Here is an 18,736-nt window from a genome sequence, read left to right as displayed (position 1 = left end):
AACAACAACAGCCATAGTTGAGGGGAATATGTTAATAGGGAGTGTTAGCCTATGCACAAAGGGACTGGCTTTACAGAGTTGGACAATGACTAAGGATGACAGAAGCATCTGCTTTTGAGTTGTGGTGCTGGAGAAGTCTTGAACATACCATTGACTGACAAGAAAACAAATAGGTCTGTCTTGGAGATGGTGGAACCAAGTGTTTCCTTAGAGGCTAGGATTTTGAAGCTCCATCCACACCCTTACGTTGGGCACTTGGCCAGAAGAGATCGGTCCTTGGAGAAGGACATCATGCTTGGCAGGGTGGACGGAGAGTGCTGGAGAGGGAGACTGAAGATGAGATGGATTGATATAGTAACTGAGGCAATGTGCGTTGGTGTGTTGGAGTTGGTGAGACTAGCTCAGGACAGGGAAGGGTACAGAGCTGCTGTACATAGGGTCGACATATTATGACAGGTTTGAAAGCAGGACTGGCATTCACTTCCTAAATAACATGCCTCTGGAAACTCTATGAACTTTGATAAATGTCGATAATTGTAGAGGGGCTTCAAGCCCTTTATTCACAGGGTCACTAAGAGTTGCGGTAAACTTGAAGGGGATCAACAACAACAACAACTTGCCACCAAATTAAGAGGATCCAGAAGCAGATGGAAGATATTCCCTACTAGGAAAAAGAGTAAGCAAGAGGTCCCAAAGGAACAGTAGCCATAGCAGAGAACCAGAGACCTAACATGAGACTGGACTGGTTTGTGGTTGTTTTTGTTTTTGTTAGGTGCCATCAAACCGAGTATTAACCCACAGTGACCCTATAACAACAGATCTGAATCTTGTCTTCTGTGCAATCCTCACACTTCCTGACACACTCAAGCCCATTTCACCAGTTACTGTCAATCCATCCAGCAGAGGGTGTTCTCTTTGACCAAACCTCCACCTTTCAAAGTATGATGTCCCTCTACAAGTAATAGCCTCTCTTAGCAAAATGCCAGAAGTCTGTGAGATAAAGTTTTATCACTTTGCCTCCAAGGAGCACTCAGGCTGTACTTTCTCAAGATATATTTGTTTGTTCTTTTGGAAGTCGTGGGATATTCAGTAGTCTTCTCCATACCACAGCTCAAAGACATCAATTCTTCTGTCATCTTTTATTCACTGTCCAACACTCAAATGCCTAGCTAGTGTTTGGAGTGACCATGGCCTAAATCAAAGGCACCTTAGTTCTCAAACTGATAACATTGTTCCTCAGTAATTTGGAGAGGTCTCTGATCGCAGACTTTCCCAATGCAATACGTCTTCAGATTTCCTTACGCTGGTACCAAAGGTGTTGACTGTGGATCCAAGTAAGATGAAATGAATGAGTTTCAATCTTTTCTCTATTATGAACCTGCTTATTGATCCAGTGGTAAGAATTTTTGTTTTATTAATGCTGAGATGCAATCCATATAGAAAAATGTATTCTTTGATCTTCTGCCACAAGTATTTCAAGTCTTCCTCACTTTCAGCAAGGTTGTGCCACTTGCTTAAAGCAGGTTCTTTATGAGTCTTCATATGATCTTGATGCCATATCCTTCTTCTTCATAGAGTCCATATTCTAGAATTTGGTCAGCATACAGACTGAATAGGTATGGAGAGAGGATACAGGCCTGACACGTGCCTTTCTTAATTTTACACCATGCAGTATTCCTTGCTCTCTGCCTACACAACATGCTCTAGGTCTAGGTATAGAGTTTACACGAGCACAATTAAGTGTTCTGGGATTCCCATTCTTCTCAATGAAAGTCATAACTTGGAATGATCCACAGAGTCAAATGGCTTCACATAGTCAAGAAAACACAAATAGATCTTCCTCTAGTATTCTTTACCTTCAGCCAGGATTCACCGGATGTTAGCAATGATATCATATCCCTGGTGCCATGGCCTCTTCTAACCCAGCCTGAACAGGTACTGTTCTAGATGTTTTAAAGTTATATTCAGCAATGCTTTTAAATTATATCAATGACATTGCTCAATAATTGCCATATTATTTGGATCATCATTCTTGGGAGTGGGAACAAATACGGATCTCATTCAGTCAGTTGGACAGGTAGCTGTCTTCTAAATTTCTTAGCACAAACTGGTTTCACATCCAGGGCTGTATCCATTAGCTGACACATGTCAACTGGTATTCCATCAATGCGTGAGCCCTTATTTTTTTCTAATGCCTTTAATGAAGCTTGAACTTCTTCCTTCATTATAAATGGCTCTTTACCATATGCTACTTTCTGAAGTATTTCAGTGTCAACCATTTCTTTTTTTGGTACAGTGACTCTCTGTATTCTATTTTTTTTTTCATTTATCTTGATCAATCAAGATTTTGTCCATACCATCTCTCAATATTTCATTGCTCAAAATTGAAGATTGAATTTGTTCTTCTGTCCTTTAAACCTGAGAAATGCAGAGTGAATTCCCTTTTTATTCTCCAACTTCAGCTCTTTGCACATTCTGTTATAATACTTTCCTTTGTCTTTTCGAGTTGCCTTTTGAAAGTTTGTTTATCTATTTTACTTCAACATCTCCTTTTGATCTGCCTTCCTGATGCTCTAGTGCAATTTTCATGGTCTCTTCTGACATTCATTTTGGCAAATTATCATTGATGGGCCACTGTGTCACCTCTAACTTATAGCAAACCTATGTACAACAGCACTGAACTCTGCCTTATCCTGAGCCAGCCTCGCTGACTCTGACACACCTAATTTCACTGCCCCAGTTACCGTGTCAATCCATCTCAACCAGGGTCTTCCTGTGCTGTCCTTCTAACCTTCCAAGTATGATGTCTTTCTCCAAGAACTGGTCATTCCTGGCCACATGCTCAAAATATGTGAGAAGGAGCTTCAAAATCCTTGCCTCCAAGAAGAAATTTGCTTTCATCCTCTCCAAGACAGACTTGTTTGTTCTGTTGGCAGTCCATGGTATGTTCGGTATTCTTCTCCAGCACAACTCAAAGTTATCAATTCCTCTTCTGTCATCTTTAGTAATTATCCAGCAAGTAATCACGAAGACCACAGCCTAGATTAGATACACTTAGTCTCTAGACTGATATCATTGCTCTTTAGTACTTTGGAGAAGGCCTTGACAACTGATTTCTCTAATGCACTTTGTCTTTTGATTTCCTGACTGCTGTGCCAAGAATTGTTAATTGTGGCTGCATCACCAATCTTCACCAATCTGTGGCAAGAAATTTGGAAGACAACTACCTGGCCAACTGACTTGGATGAAATCCATGTTTTTTTCCCAGAAATAACAAGTATGGCAAATGGTAGCCCCTAAATATATAGTATGAACTGAAGAAAGGCTGATGAACAGCTGTTCTCTTTGCCTAAGAGCTGACTGTCCTTTTGCAATCTGCTGTTCCTTTTTGGAGGACAAAACGGTCAATTGGGAGGAGGAAATAAATTTCAAGAAATAATTTGTTCCAACAGGTAACTTTACTCTTTATGGCTTTTGAGTTACTAGCAAAAGGCCAAGGGAGGAGTAAGACAAAGAGAGGCCAATATTGACACATTTGTACTTTTCCTTGAAAGCTGTTAGCAGCACTGAAGGGATTTATGCAAGATAAGAGCTTGTGAAGAAATCTGGGTTACAAGATCAGATTTGCTATTCAAAAGATCAATTCTGTAGAAAATATGACTGTGCCAGGAATTACGTCATCTTTATCATATCTCACAATGAATTTTTAAAAATGTGTAACAAGGCTATGGAAATTCCTTATTAACTCGGCTAAGATTTTATAAAGCATGGAATTTTAAAAACTCTAGAAATATTAATATCTTTAGTGTTCTTGTGTTACTTAACTAAGGTATTATCCTAATTTGAAGGCTGCCTTGTCTTGGATCAACACTTGTTCAATGTTGCTAAATACTATAGCACTCCTAAAGTGGATGGGTGATAGGGAATTTGGAAATTCTGTAACATCTACTTGTGCTCCCATGGAATATGTGCATAGACCAAGAAGCAATCATTAGAAAAGGTGATACTATGTGGTTTAAAACCAAGCAGGGTGTGTGCATCAGTGTTTTATTCTCTCAGTAAACTTATTCAATTTGCTGAGCAAATAATCCAAAAGCAACATTATATGGAGAAAAATGTGGCACTAGGAGTGAATGAAGACTCACTGACAACTTGAAATACACTAACAACACAATCTTGCTTGATATAAACAAAGAAGACTTGAAGAATGCACTAACGAAACAAAGGCTTTAGTATGGATTACACCTCAACATAATTTTTTAGTATGGATTACACCTCAAACAAAAATTTTCATAACTAGGCAGATAAACATCATCATAACAGAAGAGAAAAGGCTGAAGTTGTCAAGAATTTCATTTTATTTGGATCTATAATGAATGCCCATAGAAGTAGCACTCAGAAAATCAGACACATTTTTGATGGGCAAATCCATTGCCTAAAACCTCTTTAAAGAGCTAAAGAGCAAGGATAGCACTTGGAGGACTAAGGTACACACCATCCAAACTATGATATTTTTAATTACCTCATGTACATATAAAAGTTGGACAATAAAAAAGACCTAATAATTGATTAACTTTCAATTGTGGTGCAGGAAAGAATATTGAGTATACCATGGTATTACAAAAGAAAAAATAAATCTGTCTTGGAAGAAGTTAGGCCAGAAGTAAAAATGTGGAAAACTTTTCTCTTGGGTTTTTTTTTGTCTGTTTGTTTTAAATCTCACATATTTGGGGCATGTTATAATGACAGGCCAATGCTTGGAGAAAGGTAGAGGAGTAGCAGAAAAGAAGATTCTTGATGAGATGAATTAATACAGACTATAAAAATGAGAGAAGCACAGCATAAATGAGGACAGTGCAAAATGAGGCAGTGTTTCATTCTGATGAACATAGAGTTGCTAGGAGTCAGATTGAATTGATGGTACCTAAAAGGACTGGAACAGCACATCCAGATGTGCAGGCAGGGTTTAGAAGACAGCGTGGCACTAGGGTTATTGTAGCTAATGTTCCATGGATCTTAGCTGAAAGCAGAGAACACGAGAGGAACGTCTATTTGTGTTTCATTGACTATGCAAAGGCATTTGACTATGTGTATCACAACAAACTGTCACTAACTCTGAGAAGAATAGGAATCCCAGAACACTTGATTGTGCTTATGCAAACTTAGACCAGGAAGGCATCCTCAGAACAGACCAAGGAAACACTGCATCATTCAAATCAGGAAGGATGTATATCTCCACACCTTTTCAATCTATAAGCAAAATAGATCACCCAGGAGGCTGGGCTCAATGTGGAGGAATGTGGCATCAAGATTGGAAGAAGACTCATTAACAACCTGTGTTACACATGTTACACAACCCTGTTTGCTGAAACTGAGGAGGACTTGAAGTGCTTGCTGCAGAAGGTCAAGGACTTCAGCCTTAAATATGGACTGAAGCTCAACATCAAGACAAAGATTCTCACCACTGGGCTGACTGGCAGCATCATGACAGAAGGTGAAGAAATTTAAATTGTTAACTTCAGTTTGCTTGGCTCCACAATCAACCTCTAGATACCAGCAGCCAGGAAACCAAAGACAAATTGTATTGGGAAAGTCTGCTGTCAGGGATCTCTCCAGAGTCCTGAAGAGCAAAGATGTGTCAGTCTGCAGAATAACGTGCACCTGATCCAGGCCATGGTTTTTCAATTACATGCTATATATCAGAAAGTTGGATAATGACTAAGGATGACTAAAGGAGAATTGATGCCTTTGAGCTATGTGCTAGAAAAGAGTACTGAATATACCATGGACTGCTAGAACAAATAGGTTCGTCCTGGAGAGGGTGAAACCACACTTTTTTTTCGAGGTAAGGTAAAGCTCCGTCTAACATACGTTGGGTATGCTGGCTAGAGGGACCAGTCCTCGGTGAAGGACTTCATGTCTGGGAGGGTAGAGAGACAGCACAAGAGAGGAAGCCCCTCAAATTGGATTAATTCAATGATTGGGGTAATCTGGGTAAATGTGTCAGAGACAGTAAGTTTAACTCAGAATAGAGCAGGATTCAGAGCTGTTGTACATAGCGTCGCTATGAGTCACAAGCGAACTGACACATAACAACAGTAACAGTTAAACAGTATAGACAATTATAATGCAGGTATCTCTCTCTAATTGCTGTCAAGTCAGAATTGACTCGTAGGTGACACTCCAGGTTTTAAGAGGCTATAAAACACAGGAGGAGACTGCCCATCTTTTTCTCTTGGAGTAGTTGGTGGATTTGAATTGTCAGTCTTTGAGTTGGCAGCACAAATCCTCACCCACTATGCCACCAAAGCACCCTGAAGGGCATATAGACTGGTTATTTTTAGAATGAAAAAATGCTACTGGCTTTCAAAACTTGTCCTCTTATTTGGCATGAAATGTGAGTGCCCGATATTTGTAACTTAGATTTAATTTTATTACTGTTTTGTGGCAATACTGCATTTTATAATAGGAAACAAATATTTTAGAGTAATCAGAGATTTTTGTTTCACTGTAAATTTTACACACTTATTCTACAAAAGAATTTTCTTATTAGAATTCAGGAATGATCATTATGTATGGGAAAAGAAAAGAGAGGAAAATGGGAAACAAACTTCACACATAAAAATACGTAATCCTTGTTGTTGTTGAGTACTGTTGAGTTGGAACTGACTGGTGGTTGATCCTCCAGAGGGTTTTCAGAGGCAGTTAATCGCAAAGAAGGGGACTACTCATCCTTCTCCTGTGGAGCAGCTGATGGATTCAAATCACGTGCATTCAGGATTGCAGCACAGGTTCTTACCACAAAGGCCACCAGAGTTCATTTAATTCTTACCCTCCATGAAAATAATTTGCAATGTAGTTCTCCTACACACAATCTCTGAACAAGAAAGTATAAATGGCTCTTAGCTAAGTTTTAATTACTACAGCATCTTTCAAAAGCAACATTATGAAGGAATCCACTAGCTTTCATGAAATGCCTTTCTTTTTGGATTCTTGACACTTTGGCAGGTGATACAATTTTATTTACATTGCCCACACACACACACATACACACAGAGGCATTCTGTATTTGATACACTGTTAATATCAATGTTTAAAAAACTTTAACTTGCTTCCAGAGAATATTAACAATATACAAGAATGACTAATGGACAGATACATTAAGCAAAAACTGAAAGCATTTGAAAGGTTTTCAATATAAAAGTATTATAAATCTATCTAGGAATACTTGGTGCAATGAAAGCTCGAGGTTCATCTGTTAAATTTTTATAACTAGTTTACTTTTATTATAACAAAATTATTTTTTTATAACAAAATTATTTTATTAAATCTTCACATTTTGGAATGGAAGAAACCAAAGAACACTTAGTTCATTTTCACTACTGTACAGATTTGAGACCTACTGTAAAATGTCCAAACTCTTTAATTGTAGAAATACATACTTTGTTCTTGTTGACACCTACAATAACATCAGCTAGTTCACATTAGCTCCTTTATTTCAGTCTGTAGATACATGATTCTCTTATTAATTTGCTAGATTCTTTCATAACTCAGTCTCCAAACACTATTCCTTTGATATGAAATTCACTGAGAGAAATCCACATTTAGAAAATTCCTATTTATTTTTCAACACCCTGAACAAGAATTACCCAGAGGAAAGATTTAATTTTAAAAAGTTTAAAAAAATAAAACAACCAATAAAATACCAATCATGAAAAAAAAAATGTTTAAAAAAAGAGCTCTGTGAGATGATTCTAACCACAGATAATAAAATCTTGAACTTTATTTAGAAGGCAGTTGATGCTGTGTTACTGGTATGGCAGTTATTTTAAGTATTTTGTTGGATATAAAAGATGACTAAATTACCTGATAATTGGAACCAGATTTTTACCATGCAGAGAAAGAAAGAAAGAAATAAAAAGATGAGAGGCCTGGAGTATTAGATTTTAATTTAGTGTCAGTGTGAATTTTAAAATGTAGTTCTGTTCTATTCATTGAAAGGGTCAACATTAAATGGCAAATAATAGTCATGAGCTTTTATATCCTCACATTTTCCTTTTAAAACAGTGTCTTCTAATAATGGCACCTGAGTGATGCAGCCTTTGTTTCTATCTACTAACCTAAAGGTTGGTGATTGGAACCTACTTAGTAATAATATCAAAGAATAGTCTGACAATCTGTTTCCATAAAGCCAAGAAAACCATATAGGGCAGTTCTACTCTGAAACATACAGGACTGCATGAATTGACATTGATTTGATGGTAGCACGTTTAGGTTTTGGTTTTATTAACACGGTACTAGTTCCAATGCTTCTTGAGGCAATAATTTATTTCAGACTTGGAGCAAGAAAAGTAATAGGAAACTCTGGGCATCATTATGCATTTAACCAAAGGAAGCACTCAAAGACTAATGGAGTTATATCAGAAGAACGCAAAAACAAGTGACCAAACTTGGAACAATTTAACATGGAATAGAATACTGATGAACTTGGTTACTATATTTGGATTTTTAAAAAAATGTCAAGTAAGAAATGCTGGAATTTTTTTTCAAGTCACCCTTTTGTAACCCTTAACGTAATAAATAATAGAAGCAAAAATTATTATTGGATGGAATAGGTAAAAGGCTGCTGGAGCAGGTTTTCAAAGTATAACCCTATAAATTATTTGCTAATGATAAGATGAAAATGTATCTTCTCAAGGAAGAGAGATGGCTATCACCATCTTAACCAAATTATGAAATTTAACATCACATATTATGGCACTTATAACCTGATATTATATGCTTGTGATATGATGTAATATGTAGTCCATAATATTCTCTATGTAGTATTCTTGAATCTAAGCATAAACAAACAATTATAAAAATTAAGAACATAGGGTTTTCTACAAAACAATCATCAAGGCTCTTCAAAAGGTCAATGTTAAGGGAAAAAAACCACCCAGAAGTAAATAGAGGTTGCTATTATTTTAGTTTATAAAAAGAGTGTCATATTAGTCATATAAACTTGATTGGATCGTGAGGGGAAAAGAAAAATAAAATCTTTAAAATTCATTTTTAGGAGAAGTGGAGAAATTTAAATGCATGATGAATATGAACTAGATTACTGAATTACTATTGCTATTCTATAATATGATAATGGTATAATAAAGGAGACTGTTCTTAGGGGATGACTGCAAACATATTTAGGAGTGAAATGGCAAGATCACTGTTACTAATTTTCAAATGATTCAGGAAATATGACAAGTTGTAGACAAGTGGTAAGCATTGGTGATATTTAAGTATATGGGTATCTAATGTACTAACATCTGCATTTTTAGAATTTTCAGAATAAACTTTGCAGAAAAAAAAAATCTCTCTTCACATGCCACACCTTAAGGCTCCTACAGGCCTGTTTATACTTCTATTTTAGCATTTAACAAATTTGGAGCTGTAGGTCACGTATAATTGCATGGAACTGGTTGGTTTCACCTTTATTCCCAGAATTTAGTTTTTTTGTCTGATAGATGCTAAGTATCCAGTGGGGTTTGGTTTGTTTTGTTTTATGAATGAGGTAAGCGACATGCTCAAACTGAGATTAAAACTAAATTCAGGTATTGTTTACAACACATAGTGCCTCAAATTTAATCAAATCCAGCAGGCAGAAACCCTTTCAAACTTAATCAAATCTATCAAGAAAAAAAAAATTCCATTAAGTAATTCTATTTGACTCTGTAAAGGAAACCCTGGGTAGCACAAACTGTTAAGTATTTGGTTACTAATTAAAAGATCATAGTTACTGGAAATGTTATGTAGCACAACCTTACCCTAACACATATGGATTCACCTTGAGTCAAAAATTCACAGCAACTCTGACCTGGATTGTTATAACGTATACTCACATTAACATTCAAATGCTTTTAAGTATGACGCAAAACCAATCTCAAGCAACATTAATATTTTCATTTTAAATTACATCAGTTTCAACTAAAGGAGATCAGAGAAGATGCCTACCTGCTCTACATCCTTGGCAATGGAGGTCTGGTTTTCTCCCATCATTCCAGGCTGTTCATTTTCCCACGGCAATTTATTTTTTCCTTTTCCTGCACTTAACACCCTCCGGGTACATATAGTTGGACTGTAAGATCCATAAATCTGCACGCTATCCCTCGTGTGGTCACCACAGTGACAATGTGCACTCTGTGTTCTGTTGCCTGCCAAAAGCCAGTCTGTATCCGCTCCATGTGCTAAATGGCTTGATCTACCCTGGGCAGAAGACGGCATGAGTATTGCATATTCCACAAATCCCTGCTCTGTTAGCTTTGGAAGTGTTTTCCTAGCCAATCTGGCCTGCACAGCATTCATCACTCCATCTCCATTATCTTGCAATTCAACAGTATCAACAGCTTTAAAAAGGATACTGGTTTTACCTGAGCCCATTGATGACGCCAGTACAGCGAAGGCTTCTAAAGCTGCCTGGCGTACCCTGCGTTTACTATCTACAAGAGCTGGGGCAAGATCGAAAGACAGTTTGGGTAAGTCAAAATCCTCACTGGGATAGGTCAGGAGGGAGCAGATGCAAATATTCACCACTTCCTCTCTCACCCTGGAATGTTTATGTTTTAGATGTTCTAGGAGTAAACAAAGCACCTGTTGAGGCCCTACTTCTTTCATTAGCTTGAGGAAGATTTTCATGTACTCTTGCTTAATCACCAACTTGTTGTCTGCCAACACTTTGACAGAAGCCGCTATGACTGGTCCCAAGAACTGCTGCACCTGTTCTCCGAGGCGAATAACCAGTAAATGAAGGACCTGGAGTGTACCAAGGACCACTTTGAAGTTGGAATCATCTAACAAATTATACAGCAAGCTAATGAAACCGACAAGACTCGAATGAGGTGTAGAACTAGGGTTAAATCTTCCCAGCACCTGCTTTAGTTCGTCCACGGCTTGAGTCCTGTTTTTATAGTCTTCCTGGTCTAACAACCTTGAGTGTAGTTCCTGAGGGATAATCCCAAACTTAAGATTGCTGCTGGAAAGAGTCACAGCACAGGGAAGGGGGTCTTCAGGCAATCCGGAGGCTTCAAGTTCCAAATAATAAGGAACCTGACTTCCAAACTGTGACTCCAAGCGACGATTGTAGTGTCTTCTCAGGGCAGAGGGCAAGCGAGAGATGTAAGACTGAAATCGCTCTTGCCCAAGTTTCTCCCCGATTTGCTGCAGAGCTGAGAAAGCAGTCTCGGCTTCTTCCTCTAGCTCTTGATTGCCAAGTTTTCGGGCCAGGGATATTATTACCTCGGCGAGATCTAAGCCGAGCAACAAATCCTCAGGAGTAAGCAAGATTGGTAGCAGCAGGGCTGTGGACGCTCTAAGCCGGGCGTCGGTACTTTCCAGTCCTTGCTGTGTAAGTGTTCTCAGAACCTGGCCAGAACCACGTTTCAAACAGATGTGCAGAATCTGTAGCGCATCTTTCCGCAGGGCTGGATTCTCCTCTCGCAAGGAGGCAACCAGTTGAGGCAGGAGTGCTAAACTAAAGGCCTCTTCCAGTTGGCCGGCCTCCCCTTGACCCCGCAGTACATCGGAAAGAAGCTGCAAGCAGAGTCGCTTTTCCTCACTGCCGCCTTCCACAAGCACTCGGCCCAGGGCCCGATACAACGCTTCCTTCCGACGGGGGAAACCGAGCCGACCACCCCGCCGCGGGAGAGCAGCTTGCAAAGCCTGCAAGGCCTCGGAAGGATCCGGCGCGGCGCGGAGGAGTTGGAGGGGTCGAGTCTCTTCTTCATCTCCCGCTGACAAACCACCTCCAGCCCCAGCCCAGATGCTTGAGACGGCCTCCGTCGGCATCAAGAGGGTTGGAGCCAGAGAAGGTGTCGAGGGGCAGGAATTGTGGTCGCCGGCAGCACCACGGAAACAGTAGGTTTTCTCTCCTCTCATGGCGCCCCCAACTCGACTTTCATCAGTCAGCGCGGCGGAAGGACGACTGCGGCCCTGGAGGCGATCGGCACAGGGTGCTGGAAGGGGCGGCAGCAGAAACAGCGCGGAGGACGCAGCCGCCATGGAGGGTCTTCAGGTTGAGATGGCTGGAGGAAACCATTGCCGTCTCCGCTGGGTTAGATGGAGCCTAGCCGTCTTGTTCCTCTCCAGACTTCAAGCTGTAGCAGAGGGAAGCACCACCTTCAACAAGCTGCTAGGCCGCTTTGGCTAACAGCCTGTAGCAAAATGGCCCCTGCCTCCGGCCCCGGACCCCACAGCTGCCGGGCGTAACCAGGGGCACCACGTGATCAAACCGATCGCTTCCATGGTGATTTACCCATCGCGGAACTCTTGACCCGGAAATCAACCTGCCGTGGTGAATGCTGGGACATGTAGTCCATAGTCAAATGTTTTGACTAGGCTGAAGTCGCGTCGCAAAGGGGAGGCCCAGAAGGAGAGGAGGATTGAAGGCATTAGGCGGAAGTGACGCTTCTCTAGCTCGGGGCGGAAGTTCCCCGCCCCACCCGTCAGAGTTGGGGTTTGACCAGAGTCAAACTGCTTTGCTCAGCTCGAGCTCCATCCAGTTGTCCACGGCTCCTCCTCCTCTTGCCTCCAGCGTGATTCCTGAGACTCAGGTATTTGCCTTTTGTTGTTCTCCTGCGATGCAAGCGCTGGAATAGTTTTGCCGGGAGTGCTGCGGGAAATGAAGAGGTAAAGAGATAAACGGGAGCAAGCAAACAGGGAGAGGCGACATCTTCTTAGTGCAGTGCTGGTTGGTTACCATTGCGAACGAACGCGTTCTCTAGAACCTAGAGTAAGTGCGGTCCTTTCCATCTGCCATCCTCTTATCGATCGGGCTGTTAGATCCGGACCAAAACAAAGCTCAAAGCTTGCATTCTGCTTTTCAAATCCAAGACTAATTTGGCTCTTATTTTAGTCCCCTCCCCCATGCCACTCTCCCTACCCGTGGAAGATCTCCTTGGCCGTGGAAGACTTTTGGCTGTCACTTTCCGCCCTTATTTCTAGCGTTTTTATGTAAGTTCTTCTTGAAACGTACATAGCATAGAAGGGGGGCGGGAGAAGTAAAATTTTCCCAGTACTTTAACTGCCTCCCCCTTCTCCGTTCTCCAGTTTTTTGCTTTGCAGTTCCTCTTTGGGGGTGGCCCACTCCCCCGCCCTCTTCCCTCCGCCGCCTCAACCTTCCACTCTGCAGGAACCTTCTGCGTCTCTGTAGCCTTTCAGTCTCCTGGAGACAGATTGCGAAGACAATTTCAGTTTCAGTGAAGTTCTAGGCATGATGATCCTTAGAGAATTCTGCCCTCTGGATTTAGGGCCAACAGTAGACATTTGTTCGTAAAGGAAGTGGAAAATCTACATTGTTATGTGACTCGGAGTTCTTGGCGTTCGGAGAGAGTTTTCTTTTTGCAAACAGTAACAAATAATTCCTTTTGAATGACAGTGGGAAAAGTCAGTTATCATTTGAAGTAGGAAACTTAGGCACTTTGTGTCTCTACCCTGCTCGAATCATTTGGAATGCCTCTTAAATTTTATGAATTCTTGGAATAATTAAGTCACATATGCCACATTACTTCATAAATAATGCTTATAGTTGATTCAAGCTTAAAAAGAACTTTGTTGTTGCCTTTAAAGCATAATTAGACTATCATAGGGTTTTTCCCCCCCTTTTAGGAATTGAGCATGAAAGTATAAATGAAGTTTGAGTAAAATTCATTCTTATGTTTTGGTTTAAGTTTCATGATTTTTTAAAATTAGTCATTTTGATATTTAAGTAAATCTTACCTACATTTTATTTGGTTAGCATAGATCATTTCATTTTCAGGGCATAGTGGAAGGAGGAAAATGAAGCTCAGGAAATGTTTGTGGCAGTTGTCCATAAGACTCGTTTAGTTCTTGTATTTCTAGTCCAGGGTGCTCAGATTTTTTTATTTACTTATGTAATCTAAGACTTAATGAACCGAATTAAAACTAAACAAGAAAATTATATATTCATTAGAATGTACACAGTAGAATGTTTATGTTGGAATAGAAGAAAACCCTTTCTAATGGTCAGAATTTTCAAGTTAAAAATCCAGAATTTGGGAAAACACGTTACTAAGGAGAAAGTTGTGTGGTAAACACATAATCAAAGAAACAGAACTTGCAAAGTCTTGTATGATATTTCATCAAGTTTATGGTAAAAACTTAAAAATTACTTCGTCTTTCTATAGAGAATACGTTTAAGGAAGTAGGGTGTGTGTGGGTGTGGGGATGTGTGTGTGTGTGTGTGTGTGTGTGTGTGTGTATCACCCAACTATTATATCCTTTTCAATGAATCAAAGCAAAATTTCATTTTGTTCCTTTTTCTAAAATTCTTGGACCTTACTATCCAATAGCGATAACAATTTAATCTCTTTTATCTTCCATATTTTTTGATTGGTAGTATTATATCCACAAATATTAGTTGGATTAGCCACTATAATTTTTTTTTTCCTGTGTCCTTTCTAAAATTTTGTAGACAACCATACATACATCAGTGTAAAATTTTGTGAGATGTTATTTCATGCAGTCTGGATGGTTATTGTGAAGAAATGTTTTAAAATGAAAGATGCTGTTAATATTAGCATATAATTACAAAAGAAGTATTGAAACTATAATAAAATTTAGGGGTTTTGTAGATATTTAAGTATATATGTGTGCTTTTGTGCTCTCTAACCCTTTTAGTTTCTTGTTTAATACATAATTTTTAATAGCTTCAAGAACTTTTATGAGCTTGCATGTCTCTGTGGGTAGAGAGACAGAAACAAAATAAATACATTTGGAAAATGTATTAGTAATTTATTTTCATCTACTTAGGGTTTTGTTCCAAGGCCCTTATAGATTACTTTTTTAAGTCAAGCTATAATTTTAAACACCTAATTTTTATTGGACTGTAACCTGTCATCTATTTAATTGGGATTTCACATCCATTGTAACTACTTTTCTTCACTGGGGTTAATTCTGTATTGACGCTTTTATAGGACATAGTAACAGCTTTGGGAACTTGCTTCTGTTATTTCTGAAAATGTGTTAAAATATTTCCTGTTATGACAGGCTTCTAATTTTATTTTTGTTTCTGTAGCTGTAATTAAAGTTAATTTTAGAGAAAAGGGAAATATGACAACTCATTCTATAAAATCATTTGCTATCATTAGTTGAATTTAAAAGAGCAGATATAAGGAAATATTCTCATAACCTTTGAAGTCACATTTTTTTTCTGCATCATACTATGTCTTGTTTGAAGTCACATTTTAAACAGAAAAAGTATATACATGTGTAGATATATTTTAAAACAATCCTTATTTCTCTCCACTTACTTCTGTTATGATCTATATTTATATACTTAAAGATAATTGCCTCCCAACTGATTTTGGCACCACTGCTTTGTAACTTACATGTCAGTTAAGTAGACACTAAACCCATTTCTTGACCTTTATTAACTTGAGTTCAGAATCTAATATTGTAAAGTTACTGTAGAATATGGACATTTTTAATTTCATCTCATGCTATCTTTATATTGTGTATATTTATGTAACAAAAATGTGTGAAGTTAAATACAATATTATTGCCTCTTAAAATCTTTTTTCAGATAGTTATTTGGATTTATGATACTAGTTTTAAGTTAACAAAATTCAAAACAAAATAAAGATAGCAAAAATATGAAGAAAGGAGAATCTGACCTACTATTATATAAATAACAGGTTTTAGATTCTTATTTCATTTTTTTAGGGAGCGCTGGTGGCCGAATGATGATAAGCTGCACTGCAATCTCAAAGGCATGATGAGGTTCAAATTCACCAGCTGTTCTGTAGGGGAAGGATGGGCAGTCTCCTCCTATGTGATTTACTGCCTCTGAAAACCCACTAGAGAGTCAGCTGTGGGTCATTTCCAACTTGACGGCAAATAACATTTCACTTATAAAGACTTGATATATTTTTTGTAAAAAGAGCAGGGGCCATAGGCAGATGGCCTTTTCTGACTTTACCAGCTTCACAAAAGGGAACTTGTCCCTGTCAACTACATCAGCAACACAAAACCATTCTCTTGGGGTCAGACTTATCCCCTATGCTCCTTCTCTTTCTGCTCATCCCAACACCAATCTTACTGTCTTACTGGTTCCAAAATCCAGTGTGATAGCTCATAGACCACACAGAACCATATCGGGAAATTACTCAGGACAGTTTCTAAAATGTACTTGAAGGCACCTCAGCCTTGAGCCTTGTGATTTAGGCCAGTGTTACAAAGTTTTCAGTCTGGCCAATATTGACTCTCTACTCCATAGTCCTCAAACAAGCTTGAGCAAAGCTCTTAGCTCTGGTTCAATGGCATAACAGTGCCTAAGTCCACCTAGTCCCATATTGGGTCTCTAGTTCTCTTTTGCTGCTATGGCAGTTGTTCCCATAGGCCTTAGTCTGGCTGGTGCAAGAATCTCTAGTTTTGAAGGACATATCACATTCTGTTGTTGCTGCTTTATGGTTGGTGGTTTCTCCTACTGGATCCACTCAGTTTAATGAGACTAGCCAGGGCCTTTGTGGATAGGCTAACATGCCCTATTTGCATATTCCTGCCCATCCAACATGGCAAAGTAAAATTCAGAGGCTAGGGAAGCCATTTTGAACACTAATCTCTTCAAGACACATTTTTTTTCTGATATATGAAGTGTATATGCTGTAAATATCTAAGCATTTTGAGTTTCTAATTTGAATCTTTTCAGCTGGTTAACTCTACATTTTAATAAGATTGAGAAATGGGCTTTTTAAAATTTTAATTGAGATTTTATTGTAAGTTTATAAAGAACTTGGATTTCCGTTCATTCATTGTTATACATTTTCCTCCCACAGACTAGTTCATTTTTTCTTTAGAAAAAAAATTCTTTCATTGTTATACAGTTCCTCCCACAGACCAGTTTACTAAGCAGCTCTTATTCTGGACTCTTGTCACACCAATAATACCTAATCATATATTCCTTTTATACAGTTCTCTCCCTTGTCTATTTCAATGCTGTGTATATTATTTATCCCCTCTATTCTTAGTTTCCCCCAACCCCTTTGTCAGTCCCATTTTATAACAGTGGTATTATACAGTACTTTTCTTTTTGTGACTGAGATGTTTCACTCAACGTAATGTCCTCCATGGTCATCCATTTTATATAATATTTCATGAGTTCTTTATTTCTCAGTGCTGCCTAATATTTCATTGTGTGAATATACCACAGCTTCTTCTATCCATTTGATTGTTGATGGACACTTGGGTTGTTTTCAACTTTTTGCTGTTGTAAACAAAACAGCAATAAACATGGATGTGCATATGTCTGCTTGGATGCAGTTATTGTTTCCTTAGGGTATATTACCAGTAGTGGAACTGCTGAGGCAGATGGTATTTCTTTTTTAAATTTTTATTTTGTTTTATTATTTTTTTGTGTGTACTGTCAAATTGGATCTGACTGGTACAGGAGGAAATTTCCCCTCCTTCTCTAGCAGAGCACCTGGTGAATTCGAACCATGAACCTCTGGGATTGTAATGCAGCTTCTTGCCACTAGGCTACCAGAGTTCCTTCAAATGGTATTTCTCTTTCCAACTTTTTGTGGAAGTGTCATGCTGCCTTTCATAGTGGTTGCACCATTTTACACTCTCACCAAGAGTGAATAACGGTTCCAGTTTCTCCACAACCTCACCAGCATTTGTTGTTTGCTGCTCTGTTGAATTTTGCTATTCTTACTGGGGTGAGATGATATCTCATAGTTGTTTAAAATTGGGCTTTTAAAATAATTAGGCATAATTTTTAAGAATTCTGATGACAGTCTCTACTCCCCACCCCCCACCCACTTCCAGTCTAAATCTTGCCTTGGCCTTAAGGTCACTGTTCCTCAAATAATCTTCATTTTGCCTGCCTGGGGAAGGCCGTCCAACCCCTCCTGGGAGAGCCGCCCAGCCCTTGGGGAGAGAGCTGTCAGGTCACTGGGGAGAACCATCTAGTATACAGGAGGAATTTTATCTAAACCACTTTCCTCCACCTTCTTCTCCAGTACATCTTTAAGTAACTCCTCCAAAGTCCTTCTCTTTGTGACTTCCAAGTTTGTGTTGAAGGATTAAAATTAAAATGGCTCCTATAGTTCTCAGCTAAGTTAAACTCAGGAATTTTCCACTGCCCCGGGTGTGACCCCGTTTGTGTGCCCAAGAGACTACCCCACACCCAGTGTTCCAGGAAATAGCCTAACCGCAGGGTACCCGTATTTCAAGAACTGGCCGACCACAAGGGTTGGGCAAACAAGCTGATGTTTTAAGATTTGCTTGACTGTTAACTGTGCAAAAATATGATAACGTGTAAATGTGCTGTGTAATCCATGTATGAAGCCAAACCAATGAATTTAAACTGTGCTTTTATTACCCAATGAGAAGCTGACACCCTGTTGTATCCCCCTAGAGTGTATAAAAAGAGCCAAAATTGTCTGCTCGGGGTCGACTCCTCTGTCTCCTGCGAGAGATACGTGTCGGCCCGGAGCTCCGCAATAAACCTCTTGCCTTTGAATCAAGCTGGTGTCTTGGAGTCTTGGGTCTTTGCCGTCCGCTCGGAACAGGACCACCAGTTCGGGGGTCTTTCATATGGGGGCTCGTCCGGGATGGGACGCGACCACCCACCACTCCTGAGACTAACCCTTGGAGGTAAGAGGATCCTCAAAAGTGAATGAAGTGTGTGTGTGGCGCCACAAAGTGAAAGTAAATTGAGAGCGAAACTGAGTGCATGACTATC

The 18,736-nt window shown here is 39.3% G+C and overlaps 2 protein-coding genes across 2 annotated transcripts in view; one reads left to right on the top strand and one right to left on the bottom strand.

Moving 5' to 3' along the window:
* FAM179B (family with sequence similarity 179, member B) overlaps nucleotides 1–12,036 on the bottom strand; it is a 137,927-nt gene extending 125,891 nt beyond the window's left edge. The window contains 1 exon segment of the mRNA XM_006896023.1: nucleotides 9,991–12,036. Coding sequence (XP_006896085.1) covers nucleotides 9,991–12,033 — 2,043 coding nt within the window. The 5' untranslated portion in view covers nucleotides 12,034–12,036.
* A 427-nt stretch (nucleotides 12,037–12,463) lies between these two features.
* KLHL28 (kelch-like family member 28) overlaps nucleotides 12,464–18,736 on the top strand; it is a 36,376-nt gene continuing 30,103 nt past the window's right edge. Inside the window, exon 1 of the mRNA XM_006896010.1 lies at nucleotides 12,464–12,584. The gene's annotated coding sequence lies outside the window, so the exon portion shown is untranslated. The remainder of the gene's footprint in view (nucleotides 12,585–18,736) is intronic.

Source organism: Elephantulus edwardii, unplaced genomic scaffold (assembly GCF_000299155.1).
Source record: "Elephantulus edwardii isolate Elephantulus edwardi_28Jun2011 unplaced genomic scaffold, EleEdw1.0 scaffold00179, whole genome shotgun sequence".
In the NCBI taxonomy this organism is placed as follows: Eukaryota; Metazoa; Chordata; class Mammalia; order Macroscelidea; family Macroscelididae; genus Elephantulus; species Elephantulus edwardii.
The sequence above is the reverse complement of the archived record's forward strand: the minus strand, read 5'-3'. Positions and strand labels throughout refer to the sequence as shown.